This window comes from Salvia hispanica, chromosome 2 (genome assembly GCF_023119035.1).
Source record: "Salvia hispanica cultivar TCC Black 2014 chromosome 2, UniMelb_Shisp_WGS_1.0, whole genome shotgun sequence".
In the NCBI taxonomy this organism is placed as follows: Eukaryota; Viridiplantae; Streptophyta; class Magnoliopsida; order Lamiales; family Lamiaceae; genus Salvia; species Salvia hispanica.
In genome coordinates, this window is record NC_062966.1 from 21717800 (window position 1) to 21740802 (window position 23003).

The following is a 23003-nucleotide window of genomic DNA, read 5'->3' on the forward strand; positions in this document are numbered from 1 at the left end:
TAATGATAGTAATATTTTTTTGCTGGAGTACTATTATTTTAATAATTATTATTGGGATCTTTTTAAAGCTTAATTAATGAGTATAGTTTAACTCAATCATTGTATTGAATTAATTAATCGCATTATTATATGTCATGCGTCATCAAATGTGAATTTATCTCGAGCCCTAAAAAATAATATTCCTTTATAATTAATTAATTATTTTATTATCAGGCTTATATAAAAAGCATAAAGTAGTGTATTAAAATGTTTCGTGTGAGCCAACGAGACGATGACACCAGAAAGTATAGTAGTGGCCATTATATATTTGGACAAAAACTATAAAAAAAATAAATAATGCAATCTTAAAAATAAAAATAAAATATTTGTAAATAAAAAAGGTGGGGAGCAGCAGCCTTGGATTTGTCAGTTATACCGACCGGTGATAACAACTTTTGCGGCATATTGTCACGAGTAAATATTACTATTACTTTATTTTATTTGTATGTTATATTATTGTATATGAAAAAAATTATGATTATTTATTATTTTATGAGCAGAAAAGATGTGAAAGGGAAATTAAATAAATAGGGGTAACCCCCTGAGCTAAACCAATGTTTTGTCTCTTTGAAACCATGCTTTGTTTTTGCTTTTTCACATCTCTACTTTTCAGGCCATGTCTTTTTCTCCTTCCCATCATATTTTATGTTCTTATTTTATCTGTTTTGTTCATTAATATTGTTCTATAATAATGTCTTAAGATGGAAACATTATATTATTGGATTTCGTTTATGTCATCACAAACGTTATTGGTTTCTGGCAAATTTAGTAGTACTTTTCAGTTCTTGAACTTGTTTGGGCGAATGAAGTTTCGATTAGAACCAAAAAATTGTGATCCATATATTATCCCATTCACTTTATTATACTCCTATAATATTTCAAAGAAGATGTAGCTGATAAATATAAGTAACAAAACTACGAAGGGTAAATGGTAGTAATAAAATGTAAACTCTAAACTTTTTAGCACAACGTTAACACAACATTAACACAATGTCGATACAGTGTAAAATTTCAAGATTCTGATGTCAACACAATGTTAACACGGTGTCAGCCGTTGGCACTGTGTTGATATTTTCTGTTGCTATTATTTTGGCATATGTTGATATTTTTTAATGGTCCAAATCATAGTTTGAAGTTTGTATAATATTTAGAATTTGCATTTGACCTCCCTATAGTAGTATGTAAGGGTTAATTATAAAAGTTACTACTATCAGTTTTAATAATTTTCTCAATTTTCCTATGTGGTATAGTTTTTGTATATGTGGTATCCAAAATATCTGCTAAGACGAGATCATGCGTGAATGTCATTTTTCTCAACATACTTGAGAAATAAGTCAACTATGTCATCAAATGTGTGAAAATATTAGTACTAATATTTATTTTTTATGACTGATTTTTAAAATTGCTGAATATATAAGAATTTGATAAAAATATTTTTTTATTTGTTTTTGCGATTGGGGCTCCCTAAAATATGCCTCAAAACACTCAAAAGGGTTCTTTCAAAAAGAAGATGAAAACCAACACAAAAGTCCAAAAATGAATAACCGAAATGAGAGTACTTCGAGAAATTTAAATATATATAGCATGCAATACCCAAAACTCAATAAACATATCCATTATATAAATAGTGAATACTTTTATCCAATCTCAACTTTTTTCTAAAAGCAACAACGAAGGTCGTTTTGAAATGTCTCACATATTTGTTGGTATTAGAGATTCTAGCCAGTGGCGGACGCAGAAATTTGTTAGAGTAGGGGCTATATATTCAAATTTTGTATGGGATAATAATTTTCTTATACTTTTCTATTTTGATAGGGGCTTTTACACATTAATTCACACAAATTATTAATAAAATTATAAGATTTTATAACTAAAAAAGTAAAAAAAAAAAATTGGGGAAGGGCTTAAGCCCTCCCCCACCATAATGTGTGTCCGCCAGTGATTCTAGCATTGAACGTTTCATTGAACGTTTAGCGTACATAAAAGTTACCTTTTAAAAAAATGAAATCCACAATTTAACATTTCCAACAGCTAAAATATTTTCTTCTTATTATTCTGTAAATGGGCCTTTTAATGTATCGACGCCTAATCTTTCTGAAGGTCCACATTAATTTAGTTTATAATAATTCAAAACTAGATTTAAATTACAGTTGCCTTTTTTACATGGACTGATGGACCAATTAGATCTAAATTCCCTATTCCGCATCATAGTTAAATTATTTTATCAATCCTATCATATTATTATTTAAACTAAGTTAGTCCTTAATGTTAACTTAAATATTATCTTAATCAATAGCGGATTTAGTAGGATCGGAGGTCGATTGATATCACGATTTAGTATTCTTCCATTCTTTGTTTATAATGACTGTCACACCACCTCAACCTTCTGACACCAATAATAACCTTTTTACTATGTCCGACTACATGAATCCCTTTTTAAAAGGCGATTTGAAGTTGTGACGCAATCGATTTGGGTTTGACGCTTAATACTATGAATCTCCACACCATTGAAAGTGCCAACTCTCTCTTATCCTCAAAATTTAGCATTTTTGCATGTTGGGCCAAAGGATAATTTCAATTCAATATTGAATGTCTCCTTTTTTGCCTTTTCCTTTCCTTTTTCTTTTCCACAATGTGAGTTCGTTATTTGATATGGATACACTATGTGAATAAACGAAAATACAAACGACCTTCTTCTTCGTCTATGTTCGATGTATATTGATACTATTTATTATCCATCACTTTAATATCTTCGACTTATACTTACGTTGTAATGATTCTGAAACGCCAAATGTCGACACATAAATCGTCATCCATTATTGCACCGACGGCGGAGCCTTGTCAATAATCTTATTTAAATTATATATCATTTAATTTAAATTTAATTATCAATGCCTCATTTATCCCCTATCCCTCAACACTAACACAATGTCACGCTATGTATTCAGACAATCACAATTGTGATATAATTAGTCTTACTTGTAGTTTTTGGTGTTGTTCATCATTGAATACCTTTGGGTTGTGTTTATTTTAATGCCATGTCGGTTTTCATGAAGTTTGTCATAATTAGAGGTTTTCATGATATTTGTCAAATAATGTTGAGATCAAAAAATTATGGGATGTAATAATATAAAAAACAATTCAAAATATAAATTAGCAACAAAAAACAACGAAATTCATAGATAAATAAAAGCAGATACTCTATCATCTAAAATTACTATAAATGAAAAACAAACGATAAATTAAAAAACTTAGAAGCAAAGGTTATCACATATACTCATTATTTGGATTGAGTGGAAAAACGATTTGAAGTAAAAGATTTTCTATCATTTCCATGAGTGTGAATGTGTGATGTTAACTTCCAAAAACCACAACACACGGCAAGTTACATATAAAAGCCTAAATCATAGCTTGTTAATTCAAATCAAGATTATGGATAAAACAAGTCAAGATTGCACATCATTAGATCTAATTATTAAGATTAAAGTTGGTGTTAGTCAATGTGTTAAAGAATAAAATCTTGTAAAAGTTGAGATCTTGACGAAAATGAAAAGCATTCAAATTGCTTTAATATAATTCTTACTAACATAAGTGGCATTTATCCCTAATAAAATACTAGTAATAGATGGGGTAATTATATTTCGTCAAACTAATAGATCTAGACCTATACATGAAATATGACCATATGTCCATATTACAATCTCCATAAATTTATTGATACTTCCGGAAAAGGTAACTTTAATAGTAACATTAGAACAGTTTGTGCCATCAAATTAATTACTATATTTGACTGAGATTGAATTTTGTAAATTATTATTAATGTAAACGTATAGCAATACGTTATAAGAAGAAATCTATTATAGTCACTCCTACCATTAGTAAAAGTGGGTTATTGATTCTCAAAATCTTCTAAAGTTTAGGATTCATTTCAAGAGTTGACCATAAAGCAAATACGATGATAATATACAGTAATGGCTTTTACAATTTGAGTGTGTGTTTCTGTTCATAGAAAAGGATTGGATAAATATTCATACTATATCGAATGTGCATTTTGACTTGTTGGTTTATAAATTTCTACTATATTTTATTGTAAAAATCATTTCACATTAAAAATCATCTCACGGACCGGAAACAATCAAGAGAAAAAAAATAGGTTCATTTGAACAAAACGCATTTTAAACTATAAAAAAATGGAGGGTAGATCTTGCTGCAATGGGTTTGGATTCAAATCTCACTGTTTTTGTATAGTTGCTTACATCTCTCATGCACAAGTGTGAGGCTTTGGGAGATGAGCTTCTGACAGTCAGTGAGTTAAGACCTCCCCTTAACGAACTACTGCGTTCCCTGACTGAATCCCCTCACATGATGTCGGGCCAGAGTGTGGGGGCCCGTCAAAGCGACAAAATCGCCTTTTCTGGTTCAATATAAAGAAAGTAACATGAAGTTATTATAATCCATATATTATGATTTTATGATCATTTTATGAAAAATACTCTCCACATCCCTAAAAAATAGACAACATTTAAAATGACACGGGTTTTAATGCACAATTGGTAAAGTAAGAGAGAGATAAAAAAAAGTTGAGAAAAGTATTGTTAGTGAAGAATGAAACCCATGAGAGGAAAAAAATTCCTTAAATAAAATAATCTATTCTTAAAGGACATCCCAAAATGATAAATGTGGTCAATTTTTAAGGAACGGATGCAGTATTGTTAGGACCGTCGACTGCAAACTAATGTTGCAGTTGAAGATCCTAATAAGTATAACATAGAGGGAAAGTTATCCTTTGTTTAGACTAGTATATAGTACTCCCTCCATTCCATAGTAATGGAAGCATTTCATTTTATACACTCGTTTTGAAAAAATAATTATAAATAGTTAAAATGGAGAAAAAGTAAAGTAAAAGAAAGGATAATGTAGAGAAGAGTCTTATCTATAATATTCTCTCTCTAACTTTACTTTTTCTCCATTTTAACTATTTATAATAATTTTTTTAAAATGAGTGCGTAAAATAAAATGCCTCTACTACTATGGAACGGAGGGAATATAGCGCAAACTTTTTGTTTAGAATAAAAAGTTATTTCACATTCAGAAAAATATAAAGTTACTCGATATCGCGATGGTTTTAGATTGAGAGAAGTCCAGTATAATATTGGGCCTCTGTGGTCTAACCCATATGGTGCGCAGCCCAAGTGGCCTAACCCATATGGTGCGCAGCCCAAGTGGTCTAACCTATATGGTGCGCAGCCCAAGTGAATAAATTGGGCCTTTTCTACTTACAAATTCAATAGCCTGCTTAGGCACACTTCATAATAGTATAGATTTATTAGTTAATTTAGTTTATTCTCTCATTTATCGAGTACGCAACATTCCCACACATTAGGAATTTATGATAGATTTGTAACGTGTTCGTGTCGAGTATAGCCACAATGGTCGCATTTATTTGCTGTTATACTGAAACTCATATATTACACGAAAATCCGAAACACTTAATTTCACATATTACACACAATTCAGGATGAATTGTGTGAAATGTGTGTAGTGTGTGAAATTTGTGTAGAGTGTGTAGTGTGTGCAGTGTGTGAAATTTGTGTAGTGTGTATAGCATGTGCAGTGTGTGAAATTTGTGTAGTGTGTGAAATTTATGTCATGTGTGAAGTGCGTGAAATGTGTGTAGTGTGTGAAATGTGTGCGGTGTGTGTGAGTGTTTATTTTGTGTATAGTGGGTACGGTGTGTGCGCACAAATTATTTGAATTCAATTCCATATCAATTATTTAATTTTATCAAGCATAGGATTTGAACTTCCAATTCAATTCCATAAAAAATTTCAATTCCAATTCTGTGTACAAAACGAAGCCTTATATAATTTTGATACTAAGATATACTGAAATTTGAAAAAGTGATATGATATGATATTGATATTGATTATATCAGAATTTTACCTTTCTACATGTGGTAGACCCGGTTTATTTACATCGTTCATTCTGAACCGTTTATTTGCTCGGCTCTCTTCTGCACACGCCCGCTCATTCTAGAGAAATACACACACAAAACGAAGAGTCAAAACTTGAATGCTATCGAAAATGAGTAAGCTCTCTCTCTCGGTTACGATTATCAAATTCTTCGTTTCATTTTGTGTATGTTTATGATCACCAAAACTGGTGGTTTATGAATGATTATTCTTCTGCTAATTGTTTTCCCCTTACTTATTTTGCTCATGATCACCAAAACATGCTTTTCCGGAAGCTCTAGTAATTTGTTTTGGTCATGATCACTAAAAACTGGTGGTTTATGTGTTTATGATTGCTGCTAATTGTTTTTTCACCTGATTTTGAGAAAGTATTAGCTACTATTCAGTTCTGACCTCTCATTTTCCTTATGAAAATCTATATCAGGAATGGAAAAAGTGAACAGATTTATTGCGCGATTAGCTGGTCGAAGGATTGTAAATGACCGTTCTCGTGCAGTTTCTGATATGAAGGTGCTGATCTTCGTTTTTTGTTGAGTCTAGTTTGTTCAGATTGCAGTTACAAGTGTGCTTATTTCTGGTGTATTTTTTTTATGTAATTTGGTGTGTGTGTGAGCTGAAAAGTACAGTGAGACCCGTGAATAGTGAAGAAATGAGACGGTTAAGAGACAGGGATGCGGATTGCCTAAAAAAGGCTTTGAAAGGCATATTTGAGAAATTATTGCCAACACGATGATCCATAAAGAATTCGAGAAACTATAATCAAATATATACTCTGGTGGCAGAAGTTCATTGTTTGTTTTCTAACTAGAAAGTGAATATATGTCCAGTTCAAGTGCTGTACGGCTAAATTATTAAGAAAAACCTACATGCCTAAGAAATTGTTGTGAAAGGTCTTCCTCTCGATCCCACAGCAGAGACTGAGTTCATATATTTGTATTGATCACCTCATTACCCCCTTCCTAAGATTTCTAAAATGTTGTGAAGTCTTGTGATAGAAAATGCTTTTTCTGCTAATGAATCTCTAAACTTATCTAGCAACATTTCAAATGAGACTCGCACATTTTTTTTGGAGGCTCTAATTCTCTTAATGACTTAAGTAAGCATAATTTGCAGGCTATTCCTTCTCTTCTTCTGAAGCACGGTGAAGGTGGAAATGATTCTGCTGGTCCAAAGTTGTTCAATATGTTGGCGCTTTTAGGTGCAGGAACTACTGGACTTTTGAGTTTTGCAACAGTTTCATATGCTTCTGATGAGGCTGAGCATGGGCTGGAGAGTCCTAGCTATCCATGGCCTCACAAAGGCATCCTTAGTTCATATGACCATGCCTCGTGAGTAAAACGATAGTTATCACATTGAACTAATCAAGGGAAACTGCAGTAAAATCTTTTTTTTTAATTAATTAGCCATGTAATGTTCTGCTACTGATTGAATATGGGGGAGGGGGACTTTTTTGTTGGCAAAAATTGGACTTTCGTTTATCTCAGCTGCCTGAGGATAAATATCACCCATAGTTTCTCTCTATACTTTCCATTTAGGTCGAATGTTCAATCATGTAAAACAAGAATGGTGTTTAGTGGCTAACCTGCATCTTTATCATGACAGTCAGTTGTTGTGAACAGGATTCGACGGGGCCACCAGGTCTATCAGCAAGTTTGTGCATCCTGCCACTCTATGTCACTTATTTCTTATCGTGATCTTGTTGGTGTGGCGTACACTGAGGAAGAAACTAAAGCGATGGCAGCGGAAATTGAAGTGGTTGATGGCCCAAATGATGAGGGCGAAATGTTTACTCGCCCAGGGAAGTTGAGTGACCGTTTCCCTCAGCCTTATCCTAATGAGCAAGCAGCTCGATTTGCAAATGGAGGAGCCTATCCCCCTGATTTAAGTCTCATCACCAAGGTAAAACTCTTATAATCATTAATGATCTGGATATACTTTTTGAATATGTATCTTAGTTGCTTGTTGTTTTTGCTCTCAGGCCCGCCATAATGGCCAGAACTATGTTTTCGCTCTTCTAACTGGGTATCATGATCCCCCTGCTGGTGTCACGGTAATTTTTTACTTTGTAGCTTATCTTCTATCAACCATAAAATATATCTAAAAGTCACTCTATCTCATAGCAATACATTTGCATGATATGTTCAAGATCAAATGACCCGTTCTGCGACATTTTGTTTGATTGGAACCTGAAGTTAGATGTAGCATTTGAAGTATTGTCTCATTTATTTTAGTCAATAAATTTATAAATCAATCTATTATTGGATTCTACATCGTAAGTTAATATCTGGCTTGGCACATTGAACTTCATCATAGATTCGAGACGGGCTACACTACAATCCCTACTTCCCAGGTGGAGCGATTGCCATGCCTAAAATGCTTAACGATGGTGCTGTTGAGTATGAAGATGGTACCCCTGCAACCGAAGCACAGGTAACTTGATCTGAAAAATGTAGTAATCACCAATGGTTTCCCTGGATACATACGTGAAGTATTTCCTCAATGTGCAGATGGGAAAAGATGTTGTAACATTCTTGTCTTGGGCTGCCGAACCAGAAATGGAGGAACGAAAACTGGTATGCACCTAATCTCTCTCTCTCTCTCTGGCTCTTCAGTTTTATTTCCAGTGTTTTTACTGAATTTTTGGGGCCTCTGTTAGTCTCTTTTTGGTTTAAACCTTTGGTAACTTCCTCTTCCTTTTCAAAACTGGCAGATGGGCTTCAAATGGATATTTGTATTGTCACTTGCACTTATCCAAGCAGGGTATTACAGACGCTTGAAATGGTCGGTTTTCAAGTCGCGCAAGTTGGTGCTTGATGTTGTCAACTGAACTTCCAGGTTCCGATATAGACCAAATGACTTCTCTCCTCATCGGTTAGTCCTTTAAGATAAGTTCTCCTATTTAGTTTGTAATAATGTCAAGTGCATAACTCATGTGCTTGCCCTTTCTGTCCATTCACGCCATATATATATATATATACTACTATATCTCTTTATTCCAAATTTCCAATACTATATTTATGCCGCACTTGTACACAACATGGGTCTATATAAGTAACACAGTATTATTGAAACCATATACATGTAATGTAGTATTTAGTAAAACATGAAAAAAAAAGAAGAAAATTAGAAATACAGACAAGTAATGAAAGTTCTTTGTGCCAATTAACCTCATGACTCTAGAATGGCACCCTATTTTCTAACACCTCGAACACTAACCAACCTCACATCATCAATGACCGGACCACATAGAGAACCCGTGCTGTCACTCTTCATATGATAAAACGAGCTCAAAAACCTAACCCTGGTTCGAGGTAAGTCTGCCTTAAACCTAAGTGTACCGCGTTCGCGGTTGAACCCACCCTTTCCCTTCGACTCGTAAGCAACTTGAACACTGTGTTTCCCAGCAGTTGCCTCCACCAACATTGACCCTTCGCAGCCGTTCTTGGCATCCCCAACCAAGAAGGAGAGGTCGTAGGTTTTCCCAACCACGGTTCTCACGATTTGCACGATCACACTTTCCCTCCCGGCCACCAGCTCGATCGCCCGTTTACCTTCTGGGACACTGAAGTGGTCGGAATCTACGTATTTCACAGCCTTGAGGGACTCGATGATCCACCCGGGCAGTGGGGAGTTCTTGTCCTCAATGTTGGGTGGGATTAGGGCACCCCAAGATGTTTTGGGGAAGATGTATGGACCCTCTTCAAAGTTTCCATTTTTCAACATGTTACCTACATCATGCCAGCATAGTTTGTAAACAACTTTCTACACTTAATGTGTGAATTATTAGGAAAAGTTTCTATGGTCTCACCTCTTGGCCTTGGAGGGGGAGACAAAGCCTTGATTGCAACAGAATCGATAAGCGGGCCGCACGCCGGATCCTTTTCGGTTCCGGGGTTGTGGATGGCTAGCTCAATCAGCTGGGATTCTGCTATGAATGCCCAAGAGTAGGAATCCCAACCATTGCTGCTGTAAACAGTTTGTATAGGCAAGATTCCCCACTCTTTGGCTGAAGCTGAGATTCTCAGCTTCTCTTCCTGTGCACAAGTCCTTCCCGCGGTAAATGAGACAGAGTAGAACATGCCCTTTGTCACATTCAGCTTCGTCTTGATCAACGCCTCGTCGCCCAGACGCACGGCTGAGGCCCCCTCTGGCACCACCAGCGCCATGTCGCCTTGCTTCTGCCCCGACTTTATGTACTCCACGAACCCCTCTGTTTCCCAGTACGGTATCGCGTGGGGATCCGTCACCTTGCTCCCTTTCATCTGCGACGGCCTTGGCCCACGCTCGAAGTTGCCGTTGGGCAGTAGCCCTGAAAAATTATATCATCGTCAGGGGCGGACGCAGAAAATTAATTTTGAAATATTTAAATTGAACATAACTAACTATGGGGGCTGAAGCTCCCCCATTTCTAAATCACTACTAAGCTATGCTAACTATTTGTGAAATTTTGTAGATATATATCAGTAAAAGAAAGAAATGATCATATAATTACAAATAGCAGGAAAAGGATCTAGAAAACTAACCGTCACTTATGCATAATGCAATGCTGAGATTTGCAAAGAACATAACTGCAAATATTTGCATTTTCTTCATCTTCACTATGTGTTGTGTGTATTTACTATTGTTGATGAGAAATGGAGGAGATGTTTTTGAATGAGAAATGGAGAAGGATGTGAAGGCTTTTTATAGGCCTCTGTTGACGAGAAGAACCCAGGAATGAGGGGAAATAACACTAATTGCCACCAATTAATTTTTATTAAATATTCAATACGCTATTATAGGCATTATTAGATGTATGATTATTGTAGCTTTTATATGTAGTAATGCTAATAAATATTTATAGCCAATAATTAGTCATCTTAATAACATGCCTGAACTTGCATTTAAATCAGTATCCAACTCTACAAATGATACGAAAATTGAATTAAAGAGCTCAATGAATAATTGAGTTTCATCGCCTAATTTAGCATAAGACTTTCAACATTCTAATAAATCTAAGTAACAAAAATTATTTTTGCTCAGAAATCCTGGAGAAAACGACATCATGCACGTGCAGTTGTAACAGAAGAGCAGCCAAATTTAATTGATAACAGAAACTTCGTGATGGCACTGATTTGAAATAATCAAATCAATTTACCTTCTAAAATGGAAGGAATATTTTGAATTCGGCGTAATTGATCAATATAAAAAATAATGAAAAATGATCTGTTTAAAGTTTAAAATATGACAGATTACGCGCCAGCAGTTCTTTGAAGCAAAACTATTTTATTGTCGTTAATTGTATAATAATTATATTAAATTACATAATTGCAAATTATGGCTAGGTTTTATCTAGGACAGGTTTAAGAAGACATGCCACACCACAATTCATTAACCACTCCGGCAATTTGTTTTCTGGTCTGCCCAGGGGCATTCTTGTCATTTAACTTTTTAATTCATGAAACTAGCATTTATAAAATTTCCAAGTATATAATGTTTGGTCATCACACATTTTATGAAAATATGTTTTCGGTGGATAAGATATGAGTATGATATAAAGAGTTTTAATTTTTTGACACATCAAATAAATATGGAATTATTTGACTTTTTTCTTTAAAAAAATGATATACTCTTTGTGAATTTAAATGAAATAAGTGCTATATATTCTCTATGGATACAAAGAATGTGTTTTTCTTAATAGTAGTACTACATTGCAAAAAATGTATAAAAAGAAAATTCACAGATATTAAATAACACAATTTCCAACTTCCCTATATTAAAAATGACAATCCTACAGCATAAGTTATTTTATTCTATTATGATGAAAGATAGGGCAAAAACAAAATACAGTGAAATTCTAAAAATGACCCTCATTACATATCTTGAATTGGCACTTGGATGGTTGTGATTGAAGTATGTCTGATTACTTCCACGAAGGTGATAATAGTCCACTAATCGCTCAGGCAGCAGCATGTGGGGATTTATTCCAACAATTTAAATCAATCAAAACAATTTTCTTTATTTAATTGCTATTATTAGATGATGTGTCAGCATAACAAACAGCAGGATTATCAAGATTAAAACCTGGAAAATTGGGCCAAATTTAAGATCTGCTGCACTATGAAGACCATGTGCAGCCGAATATTTTGATTCAAGAACTCAGATTTTATTTTTTGTTTATTGTGATTATTAATTTTGGAAGCCAGTGATTTGTTATTCTATTTATGTGTATGAGTTTGTTTTGGTCGGCAATAATCAAGACTAATAATTTAATCCAGTAACATGGTGATTATTTTTATAATTTTATTGTGTATGATAGTGATACGTTTGGTAACGCAATCTTTTTTATGTGCATTGTTTCACTTTGGTCATTCACACGAGGTGCGGACGTGAATTGGAGAATTTAAATAACTGATACTATCATAATGATTTTTTTTTAAATTCATATTTTGGTCTGCCTTCATGGTTCTACTTCATTTCGTTTGAAAATTAACGAATTATTATGCCACATTGTAAAAATATTTAATATTTTAATTTGTATTCTGTTTGCGAACACTTATGTTTTAAGTTTGAATCTGACCTCTTTATTTCTCATTTTAGTTTTATTTACAGGCCTTAGTGGGCCTTCTTTTAGGGGAGGTAATGAGCCCATTCATGGCCCATTATCCTGGTACAGCATACAATTATTTAGCCCAATTCTTACCTCTAATCTCTTTTTTTAATTGTTTTATGCATTTCTCAACCCACGAGCTTATCAATCTGGATTTGCCTATTTTAATTGTTTTATGCAAATCAATCTGAATTTGTATAAAATATCTATATGACTTGGGGCCAAGACTTGAATATCAAATATTGTCATTGCAAGATAAAAGATCACATCTCAATGCCAAAAATCAGATATGAATTGAAGTTGTATCAAATTCGATTTAGTACTTGAATTATGTATTATAGGAAAAATTACAGTACACTACATAAATTACAGGTATTTTACCGTTTCACAAAATATATTACTACACGACTAGCAAATAATGACTCGCTAAAATAATTACTGCAATGACAAAAATACCATATTCATTCTAGAAAAAAGAAGATAAAAGACTCATGTTTGTTATTTCAAATTAGTATACTACATAAATAGTACATCATTTTCCCATTCGATGATATATTAGCAATGGCATTTTCACACTAAGAAAGAAATCTCCAAGTAAATAAATCAATGAATCATAAATTAAATGAAATATATTTTCCGTATTATGTGAAAATAACATAGGTGCACACTAATCTCATATGCACACACCAATTATGAACAGTACAATATTAAGTAGGAGTACAATATTAATGGCATTGATTGGGATTATAAAGGATTATTAATCATGGTAATAAAGTCTTAATTGACGTATTGAATTGCATGGCGTGGAAGAGATGTTTGGCGCAACATGAACTGTGCTAAGTCCCGTACTGCAACTTAGGTCGCGCCTCGTCCTGAACCCCTCCTCCTGGCTCCTGCAACACATGCTGCAACAGTCTAAGCGGCCCCAGTAGTGAATGGCCTAACACATTTTCTCTCAAACCACTTTGAATCAGTATAAACTCAAGTTCAATATGAAACAACTAATGCTACTCTTTTGCAAAAAAAAGAGCAAAATTAAAGGTCACTTGTTGATATTATAGCAAGGTGAGGCCCTTTGATTGCAAAATAAGGAGGAGACACATTAAAGAAGAAAGAAAGAGGAGAGCGAAAAACTGGAAATTCTCTGAAATTGTGTATATAAATAAACTAGGGCATCTCCAACATTCTTGCGCCTAGCCCTATAGCTCAGTTTTGCACTGTTTCCATTTCCTTAGTAATTATTTTTCTTATTTTTACCAAATTAACCAATAAATTTGATCTATCTAGGGTTAGGAGGTGTGGATCCGGCGCACAATTTTGACCGATCACAAATTTTCCAAGGATTAGGGTTTCGCACCTGTGTTCATTGCCGCCACTGCATATACATACAGCGATAGATACTAGTTTTGTCTTACACATGTTTCCAGCTTGAGGAGTTTTGACCGATTTGACGTATTTTTTGTGTCAATTGTCGTAATTTACGATTGAATGTGGTTATTGGAACTGTGATCGGGGGAGTAGTGTTCATTTGCTGTTGATTTTGAGTATTTTTCTTGTACATTGGAAAACAAAAGTTGTTGTTGGGGAAATTCTTGGGGGATTTGATTCTGAAGAATGGATAAGAAGAAGGTTGTAGCTCCATTGGTCTGCCATGGGCATTCAAGACCCGTTGTTGATTTGTTCTATAGTCCGGTAACGCCTGATGGGTTCTTCCTTGTTAGTGCAAGCAAGGGTAATCACACATACCTTTCGATGAATTATGTCGTTTGAATTCAGTGCTTCTACATTATGTGTGAATTTATCATATAGTTTGGTCAAAATGTTCAATAATGCTAGTAGTATCGATCAAGATTGATCCCAATGTTGTGTGGAAAACACTTTATGTGAGTATCAATCTTATAATGAGAATAAGAACCCCTGTTGGATGCGTTTTTGACCTTCCATCCATTGTTATTGCCCTTTGTTCAAACTCTACTGGAAATGACAGTTTTATTCTCTTTAGTCTGTTTGTGACTCTTGACTCAATGTATTGTTGCACAATATGAATTCTTAAAGTGTTTCTTGTTACAGTTTAAGAGTATTTATCATCTTGAAACAATTTCTGTTATTTTACTTTTTTCTGCTCAAGTGTACTTCATGAGTTGTATGTTTGTTGATGTGATTAGTTGTCGTGGAATAGGTATTTCTGATTTGTGAATTGAAACCGCAGTATATCCTTTTGGTCAATTATTTTGTTATCCATTTATCTTCACCAGTTAAGCCTGTAAAGTAGAGCAACACCATGTTATTGATGATTTGACATTGACATGATCAAGTCTTGTATATATTTTTTTTCTGGTGAACCATTGTCGTCTCTTGTTGAACTTGAATTGTTGTGTACGCTGTACTTCTAATTAGATGGAAAACATATTTTTCGTCTAAAGGTTGAAATTATCATTTTGAATCTTTGATTAGTCTAGGAAACATATCCTAGAACAGCTTCTCTACTGGAGATTCATCTTTATCCTTGATGTGGCATTCATGCATTTAGAATTTTAAAAAAGTATACTCAAGATTAATTTGAGGCGAAGAAGGCTCTTAACAACTTAAAATATTTTAGATGAAGCTTTCATAAAGAACTAACCCACCGACATTTCTCATCACTTTTTAGATTCAACACCAATGTTGAGAAACGGAGAGACGGGAGATTGGATTGGGACCTTTCAAGGACATAAGGGTGCAGTGTGGAGTTGTTGCCTCGATAAACAAGCCATGCGCGCTGCCTCTGCATCTGCTGATTTTTCTGCGTATGAGTTAAAGTTTTGATTGTTTCTTTCCTTATAATCGAATTGAAATGTGTACTGCTCTCATCATTCCACTATAAGCGGCCTGTATACATATTTTGGCAGTCCCTGTGGTCTAGTCCGAAAAACCTAACTTTATACACACAAAAATGAGTTAACTTTATTAGACCCTACCACTTTACACACAACACAACTTTCTTATTCTACGTGCGCAACTCGTATGGGCCACTGGTAGTGTGTTGGGGCAAGTATATCTAAAGTGATGATATTTAAGTTTCATGAAAGAGCAGGTAGAGAATTATATGCCTGATTCTATGATTGGCTGCAGGAAATTATGGGATGCATTAACTGGGGATGAACTGCATTCATTTGAGCACAAACACATTGCCCGTGCCTGTTCTTTCTCAGAGGTACTTTCTTTTACTTGTCTGTTTGCTTTCACTTCCTTTGTTTTGAAAACAGTATTGCTTGTATGTGTCGCATATTACAATGGAGACTTTTTTATGGGGTGGATGGTTTGTTTTTTGATCTTAGACCAATAGGTTGGAAAGATGATTTATCCATTTGCATGCTGCAATTGTTGAAATAGTTTTTTCCTTTAGGTTTTTCTAATGTGGGCAGTTCTACGAGTCCTCGACTTCGTCATTTGAAATATAGAGAATGTGTGTGTGTATGTTAAATGATATCCAGAATCAGGATATGGTTATGGATACAGGTGTGTATAAATATAACATGCTCAAAGTTAGCAAATCCCTCGTGTCCCAAGTTTCTCATCACGCAGATTGTGCTGATTGAATTTTTCTTTATAAAATTGCAGGATTCCCACTTGCTTTTAACTGGGGGAATGGAAAAAGTTCTCCGCATCTTTGATCTAAATAGGCCTGATGCTCCTCCTAGGGAGATTGAAAAGTCTCCTGGTTCTGTAAGGACTCTTTCATGGCTCCACAGTGATCAGACTATCTTAGGTTCCTGTACTGATATGGGTGGTGTGAGGTATGTGAACCATCAAGTCATTTGTTTGTTAGTGATTCTTGTAGAGTTTTGGGATGATTACTTTGAACTTTGAGTTCTATATGCTACCGTCCAACCCTACTGGTCAGTGTCCAGTTTGTATGCAAAATCTAAAGAATTGAGTTCTGATTTCCTAATTGGGGGCATAACACATTATTTATGTACTTCCCAACATTGCTAGTCAATGTAGTATATATTTCACTATAAACATTGCAAGTCTAATTTTGCAGATGCTAATTGTGCGGAGATAGAGCTCCGAATGCTTATTTTGTTTCATATATGTCACATTGTCCTAAAACATCAAATTGTCATACCCATTAGGGTAATAATACCATCCAATATTACATTAGCTTCCTTGTAAATTTATCAAGTAGTTCAGCACCATTTTTCAAACTGTGGAATAGAACTGATTCTACCATTTTATGCACATGAGCTTGTTACATTCTTGTTCATTCATTCACTTCCCCTGAGGCTGCACCAAATTTTGTCTTTACCTTTTTGTCACATTACGTGCTCCTTTGTCTGGCCTTTTCATGCTTTTGTGCTATCCTGTATATTTCATGCATTTTCATGATTCTATCTTAAATCTTATGTTGATTTCTTACATATTTATAATATCTAATATGTAAAGTGTTTGCTGATAGGTTATGGGATGTGAGAACTGGAACAATTGTTCGGACCCTTGACACTAAGGCTTCTGTAACCAGTGCTGAAGTGAGTCAAGATGGCCGCTATATAACAACTGCTGATGGAACAAGTGTAAAGTTTTGGGATGCGAATCAGTATGTTTTGTTGGATTTTACAGCATTTGCCTAGTTGTCATGACGACTATTTTTTATTGATTTTTACATCATAATAATGTACGGGACTTCTTTTAACAGCTTTGGGTTGGTAAAGAGTTATGAGATGCCGTGCATTATAGAATCAGCTTCGATGGAACCAAAGTATGGCAACAAGTTCATTGCTGGTGGAGAAGACATGTGGGTTCACATGTTTGATTTCCACACAGGAGTTGAAATTGGTAACTTAGTTTTAATTTTGTGTATTTTTGAGCAGACGAATTTTTGTTATTGCTTCGTATCTTATCTCCACAATTACGATCTCCTCTCCTTCTCTATCATTTTTTCTTTGCCCACCCTTTCCCAGTTTTTAGTAGCAATTTACATGCATAATGTGCACTAAGAAAATGCTTTCTTTGGCATTCAATGCATAAATGAAATATTCTGGAATGTTACAACTTCTTAGACAATCAGATTTTGGGGCAGGCTGACACATGTATTATACGATTAGGCGCTATTCTTAGTTTTAGTAAGTAATTCCTGCTATTTATTTGTTTGGTGAGTTATATGACACTGATTGGTCATGTCCAGGTTGCAACAAAGGCCACCATGGTCCGGTGCACTGTGTACGTTTCTCACCAGGTGGCGAATCATATGCCTCTGGATCTGAAGATGGAACTATTAGGATATGGCAGACTGCTCCTCTGAACAACTCGGAGGAGGTAACATCTGGTGCCACTACACACAGGCCGAGTCTAAAAGAAGTGGATCAAGTTACTCAGCAGATCGAAAATGTCCAAATTGCTGAATACAACACGAATGATGTGAGCGATAAGCCAAGTAGCCAGAAGGAACCGGAGGCAGACTAGGTTAAAGATTTATATGTTTTCCTTTTGTGTGTGTGTTGTAGTTTTTTTGCCTGACCAGCAGCGAAGAAGGTTTGTAAGGGTGGCGTTAAAAGTTGGGTGCTTGATCTTTTTTGCAATAAACGTAAGGCTTAAAATCCTTTGTCTTTGATCGAATGATCCTTATGAGTAAAATGTGATTGAATCCCCATGTTTTCTCTCTCGTTCTTGTTTATAGTGTGCTATTTAAAGGTTATGATGTTCAAACACTAAAAGGGGCCACACCGAGGGCTGGGATGAGGGGGGTGCATTGCCGTGGCCTTTCTCCTACATGTTGTATTTTTATGTTTTCCCCTTTTTTTAACTTTTATTTCATTAATTTGAATTGTGGTAAAAAATATTACGGAGAAAATAGGTTGTTTACTGTTATGTGAGTATTAGTAATAGGAGTAAATTTTAAAGAAAATTTTATTATAATTATCTAATTTTAAATATTTTTTAATAATCAATTCATTGTTGTGCTCAGGTTGTGGCAAGATTTTGTTACATTTCAATCATCGTTATCATACGAAATGTCCTTTTTAGGGTGTCAATGTAAATTAAGTGTGTGAAAATTACAATGATTTTGCTACATCACAAAATAATCAACTTAGGTGGTCACCTTTAAAGTCTTTTTGCTTCTCAACAAACACTGATAATTTATAACGTTTTATTGAATTCTAAATGAAAGTTCATAACTACCATAGACAATTTCTAGTTTCAAGTTTCAACTACTTTGGACATATAAGTCATATTATTTTTTTTATTATTTTTCTTAAATTAAAACATGGAAGGGGAGTTGCTTTTTGCCAATAGTATGCACAACGTTCATTACATAGGCAACAATACTAGGTAAAGTACTCTTTCCGTCCCAACTAAGTTGAGTCGTATTACTTTTTGGGATGTTCCAACTAAGTTGAGTCATTTCTTTTATTGACAAAAAAACAAAACATTCAATCACTCTTACTTTATTTCATTAGCTATTTTACTCTCTCTTTATCTTTCCTACTCTATTCTTCCCTCCTACTCTTCAACACAATTTCTTGATCTTCATAGACAAAAGTTTTAACTCAACTTAATAGGAACGAAGAGAGTAATAAATACCAAGCATTCATTGATCACATAACGTGTTCGGTAAAACAATCGTGGTTAACTTATCAAGCGAAATTCACAAAATTACCGAGCATTTTATGCTTGGTAACTAAATCGCATTTTCAAGAGTGCTCGTGTGTGAGCTCGTTAATTGCAAAATCTTTATCACATCATTATTTTAACATTGATTTAGAGGGGTTTGTCTTATTTTTGAATTCAACATTGGATTTGGCTTGAACATTTATTATACTAACATTGGTTTGGAGGGTGTCTTGTCTTGCTTCCAATTTGATAGTTGGATTTGATTTATGATCATAAACAATTGACCCAATTAAATAGTTCTAAGAGAAAAGTGAGATTAGTGGAACGTCTTAACATTCCAAATTGCAAAACATGTAGTTGGCCCCTCCGAATATTTTCAGTTCAACAACTCTTATCCAATGCGAAATTACTTTTCAATTTGTTTGATGAAATAAGGTAATGTGATGACGTGTGGAGGTGTGCGACCATCTTCTTGGATCAAGCGACTACCTTCTTATCTCTAATTTATTTTAACATATGAATATTTGTAATTATTGAGTTTGCAACTCATTGCTAAAAGACTTTGTCCTATGAGTAGTGGTGAATCCAAACTTTTAATAATAGGGCGCAAGTTAATGCCAAACTTTTAATAATAGGGCGCAAATTAGTGTGAACAGTTGTAGGATATTTTTTATATCAACGTCACCAAAATTGATAATAGAAAATTCTCACATGGTATGAAAAAAAATATATATAGATGATAAAGATATGAATCAAAGAAAAAGAACTAACAAAAAAAATTTAAAATTAAATTTATTAATGTGATATGATATGGAGTATTTATTATAGAACACGTGACTACAAGGGACATGAGCCCAATAGCATTACTTTCTACGCTATCAACACAACATGTTTATTGCATCAAACTCGTGCAGTTGGTTTCAGAAGAGCAGATTTGCAAGAAGAGTATATAAGGTCAAAAGTAGGGCTAAAAAAAAATACCGAAAAAATGATATATCGCTCGTATCGTATTAAAAAATATCAAAAAAATATCGAATTTTCGATATATCGTAATTTTCGATACGATACGATATCGTATTGTAAGTTTCGATACGATAACAATATGAATTTCCTTATATCGCAATATATCGTTTTATATCGAAAATACGATATATATCGAAAATTTCGATATATATCGATATTTAACGATATATCGAATTTCGGTACGATATATCGAAATATCGATACGATAACGATATGAATTTTTTTATATCGAAAATTCGATATATCGAAACTCTCGATACGATAACGATATGAAATTCTTTCATATCGATATTTTCGATACGATACACGATACAACGTTTTCGATACAATATATCGTATCGACCCACCCCTAGTCAAAAGTGCCCATAGACGCAGCATAGTTGATTCTGAAGGGGCAGAGTTGCAAGAAAAATATATAAGATAAAAAGTGAAATTGTCGAGGGGCCATGGGCGTCCTTGGCCCCTATATGGCTTTGCCCTTCCTATGGGCCATAAAGCAGCAAAGAACAAGATGAAAAAAAAAACTCTGATTAGCAATTAACATCATGAAGTTTCTACCTTTACTCGCCTTACAAATAATCAGTCACGATATTAATCACGAACTAGATAAAAATGAGTCGACCATGACCAAAGCCACAAGGTGGCGACACCAAACCCAGCTCGAGCTAATAAAACCATGTCCTTTATATATTTTAGTTTTGAAATACTGAATTTTATTTTTAGTAATTTCTAGTAGTATTTAATTAAGTAATTCCTTAATCCTTAACATTTCATTTTGATTTTTATAAATATCACAAATTACATGAATATACGAAATTAAAATATAATACGAAAATATAGATTGCAACTGAAAAATAAAGATAGAAGCCTAGAATATAAATATTGTCAATGAAAAATGTCTAACACTTAATTGTAAAATGAGTTTGGAAAAAATATACTACTACTACTACCATTTTTTCCATTTTTGACATGAAGTTGGAGAAAACTACCAACTTCCATCTTTATATACATGAAAATTATTTAACAATTAATTTAGACAATACATGCTCCACTACCTTGCGGTCTGAATATATCAGAACCAACCTTATCCAATACGATTAAATTAATCATTTAATTTGTTTGGTGAAATATTGCAAATGATTAAAAAGAAATAAAATGCGGTGGACCCCAGCAAAATTAGTTGTGAGACAGCAACCACTCCCAACCACCCCCAAAAAATTCCCCCCAATTTAAACAAGCCCTCTCTCCCACCAACTCCCACCGCCCAAATCGAAGCAATGTCGCCGGAAAATCCCTCCAATTTCTGGGGCGATACGCCCGAGGAGGAGTACTACGCCTCCCAGGGCGTCCGCAATTCCAAATCCTACTTCGATTCCCCACACGGCCGCCTCTTCACCCAGTCCTTCCTCCCCCTCGACCCGACCCGCCCCGTCAAGGCCTCCGTCTTCATGACCCACGGCTACGGCTCCGACTCCTCCTGGATGTTCCAGAAGTTCTGCATCAGCTACGCCGCCTGGGGCTACGCCGTCTTCGCCGCCGACATGCTCGGCCACGGCCGCTCCGACGGGATCCGCTGCTACATGGGCGATCTGCCCAAGGTCGCCGCCGCCTCGCTCGCCTTCTTCAGGAGCGTCAGGGTTAGCGACGAGTACAAGGATCTGCCGGCGTTCCTGGTCGGGGAGTCGATGGGAGGGCTCGCCACGCTGCTCATGTATTTCCAGTCGGAGAAGGATCTGTGGACTGGACTCATCTTCTCCGCGCCGCTCTTCGTCATTCCCGAGAGCATGATGCCGTCCAAGGTCAGATTTTCGATTCTGCTTCATTTTGTTGCTGTTTACTGTTGGATTTGGATCCTAATGACAACTATGCCATTGGAGATCGGCACGAATTTTATTTGTTTCAAATGGAATTTAAATAATGAGACCCTAAATATTTCGTGATATGTATGGATTACTCATTTTTAATGAAAAATTGGTAAAGAATGGGAGAGAGTATACATTATAAAATGGTTTATGTATTGTAATTTAGAAAATATGACTAATCTCATTGTTATTAGATGTACAAAAATTACCATAAATGAACATGGACTAATTTAAGCTTCAAATTTATGATACACTTTTTTTTGGATGAATTAGTTTCTTATTTATGATAAACTTCAAATTTCATTTGATTAGGCTCATCCGTAAAACATGTTTCTTGCATCGTAGCTACATTTGCGACATCTCAATTTGATAAAATGTGTTTGTTCAGGTTCACTTGTTCGCGTACGGGATGCTATTCGGGTTAGCTGACACATGGGCTGCAATGCCGGACAACAAGATGGTCGGCAAGGCGATCAAAGACCCGGAGAAGCTGAAGGTGATCGCGAGCAACCCGATGAGGTACACTGGGAAACCTAGGGTGGGGACGATGAGGGAGTTGCTGAGGCAGACTGAGTATGCGCAGAACAACTTCGACAAGGTGACCATCCCCTTCTTCACTGCGCACGGGACATCGGATGGGCTAGCTGAGTGGTCCGGATCACAGATGTTGTACGACAAGGCGAGCAGTGAGGACAAGACGCTGAAGCTGTACGAAGGGATGTACCACTCTCTGATACAGGGCGAGCCTGACGAGAATGCGAATCTCGTGCTGGCTGACATGAGGGCTTGGATTGATGAGAGAGTTGAGAGATATGGTAAGAAGAATTGATGGAAATGAGTGATGTTTGTATGCCCTAACATTGAAGAATTTGTTCACATTGTTATAAAATCAATAAAGTGTGCTACATTAGATTGATTATAGTACAC

The 23003-nt window shown here is 35.1% G+C and overlaps 4 protein-coding genes across 6 annotated transcripts; 3 read left to right on the forward strand and 1 right to left on the reverse strand.

Moving 5' to 3' along the window:
- Nucleotides 1–6039: 6039 nt before the first annotated feature.
- LOC125207335 (cytochrome c1-2, heme protein, mitochondrial-like) lies at nucleotides 6040–9011 on the forward strand. Of its 2 annotated transcripts, none has more exons than XM_048106626.1 (8): nucleotides 6040–6127; nucleotides 6436–6521; nucleotides 7125–7339; nucleotides 7631–7910; nucleotides 7990–8061; nucleotides 8325–8441; nucleotides 8519–8584; nucleotides 8722–9011. In XM_048106626.1, exons 1-8 carry the CDS (start codon nucleotides 6112–6114, stop codon nucleotides 8836–8838), a joined length of 969 nt encoding a protein of 322 aa, XP_047962583.1. In that variant the 5' UTR covers nucleotides 6040–6111; the 3' UTR covers nucleotides 8839–9011. The 2 variants fall into 2 exon arrangements, with proteins under 2 accessions (XP_047962583.1, XP_047962584.1); XM_048106627.1 differs by lacking the exon at nucleotides 6040–6127 and adding an exon at nucleotides 6128–6177.
- A 42-nt stretch (nucleotides 9012–9053) lies between these two features.
- LOC125207333 lies at nucleotides 9054–10684 on the reverse strand. The gene is made up of 3 exons (XM_048106625.1): nucleotides 10535–10684; nucleotides 9820–10320; nucleotides 9054–9739 (listed from the first exon to the last, which is right to left on the reverse strand). Exons 1-3 carry the CDS (start codon nucleotides 10602–10604, stop codon nucleotides 9201–9203), a joined length of 1110 nt encoding a protein of 369 aa, XP_047962582.1. The 5' UTR covers nucleotides 10605–10684; the 3' UTR covers nucleotides 9054–9200.
- Nucleotides 10685–13708: 3024 nt separating this feature from the next.
- On the forward strand, nucleotides 13709–18229 carry LOC125207819 (serine-threonine kinase receptor-associated protein-like). 2 transcript variants are annotated; one of them, XM_048107319.1, is made up of 8 exons: nucleotides 13709–13809; nucleotides 13888–14332; nucleotides 15251–15386; nucleotides 15712–15793; nucleotides 16201–16376; nucleotides 17039–17176; nucleotides 17276–17415; nucleotides 17765–18229. In XM_048107319.1, the coding sequence occupies exons 2-8, from the start codon at nucleotides 14215–14217 to the stop codon at nucleotides 18040–18042; spliced, it is 1068 nt and encodes a 355-aa protein (XP_047963276.1). In that variant the 5' UTR covers nucleotides 13709–13809; nucleotides 13888–14214; the 3' UTR covers nucleotides 18043–18229. The 2 variants fall into 2 exon arrangements, with proteins under 2 accessions (XP_047963276.1, XP_047963275.1); XM_048107318.1 differs by having other exon boundaries at nucleotides 13763–14332.
- A 3219-nt stretch (nucleotides 18230–21448) lies between these two features.
- Nucleotides 21449–23000, forward strand: LOC125207771 (caffeoylshikimate esterase). Its single transcript, XM_048107249.1, has 2 exons — nucleotides 21449–22013; nucleotides 22465–23000. The coding sequence occupies exons 1-2, from the start codon at nucleotides 21492–21494 to the stop codon at nucleotides 22903–22905; spliced, it is 963 nt and encodes a 320-aa protein (XP_047963206.1). The 5' UTR covers nucleotides 21449–21491; the 3' UTR covers nucleotides 22906–23000.
- The last annotated feature ends 3 nt before the right edge of the window (nucleotides 23001–23003 follow it).

What these genes read in the sequence shown, in the direction of transcription:
- LOC125207771 (XM_048107249.1), top strand. Translation starts at nt 21,492, where the DNA reads ATGTCGCCGGAAAATCCCTCCAATTTCTGGGGCGATACGCCCGAGGAG. An exon ending in AGAGCATGATGCCGTCCAAG is followed by an intron (nt 22,014 to 22,464) that starts GTCAGATTTTCG and finishes GTGTTTGTTCAG; the next exon opens with GTTCACTTGTTCGCGTACGG.
- LOC125207819 (XM_048107319.1), top strand. Translation starts at nt 14,215, where the DNA reads ATGGATAAGAAGAAGGTTGTAGCTCCATTGGTCTGCCATGGGCATTCA. An exon ending in CCTTGTTAGTGCAAGCAAGG is followed by an intron (nt 14,333 to 15,250) that starts GTAATCACACAT and finishes ATCACTTTTTAG; the next exon opens with ATTCAACACCAATGTTGAGA. An exon ending in GTGCCTGTTCTTTCTCAGAG is followed by an intron (nt 15,794 to 16,200) that starts GTACTTTCTTTT and finishes ATAAAATTGCAG; the next exon opens with GATTCCCACTTGCTTTTAAC.
- LOC125207335 (XM_048106626.1), top strand. An exon ending in ATCCCCCTGCTGGTGTCACG is followed by an intron (nt 8,062 to 8,324) that starts GTAATTTTTTAC and finishes ACTTCATCATAG; the next exon opens with ATTCGAGACGGGCTACACTA. An exon ending in CCCCTGCAACCGAAGCACAG is followed by an intron (nt 8,442 to 8,518) that starts GTAACTTGATCT and finishes CTCAATGTGCAG; the next exon opens with ATGGGAAAAGATGTTGTAAC.
- LOC125207333 (XM_048106625.1), bottom strand. Translation starts at nt 10,604, where the DNA reads ATGAAGAAAATGCAAATATTTGCAGTTATGTTCTTTGCAAATCTCAGC. An exon ending in TGCATTATGCATAAGTGACG is followed by an intron (nt 10,321 to 10,534) that starts GTTAGTTTTCTA and finishes ATAATTTTTCAG; the next exon opens with GGCTACTGCCCAACGGCAAC. An exon ending in TCCCCCTCCAAGGCCAAGAG is followed by an intron (nt 9,740 to 9,819) that starts GTGAGACCATAG and finishes GGCATGATGTAG; the next exon opens with GTAACATGTTGAAAAATGGA.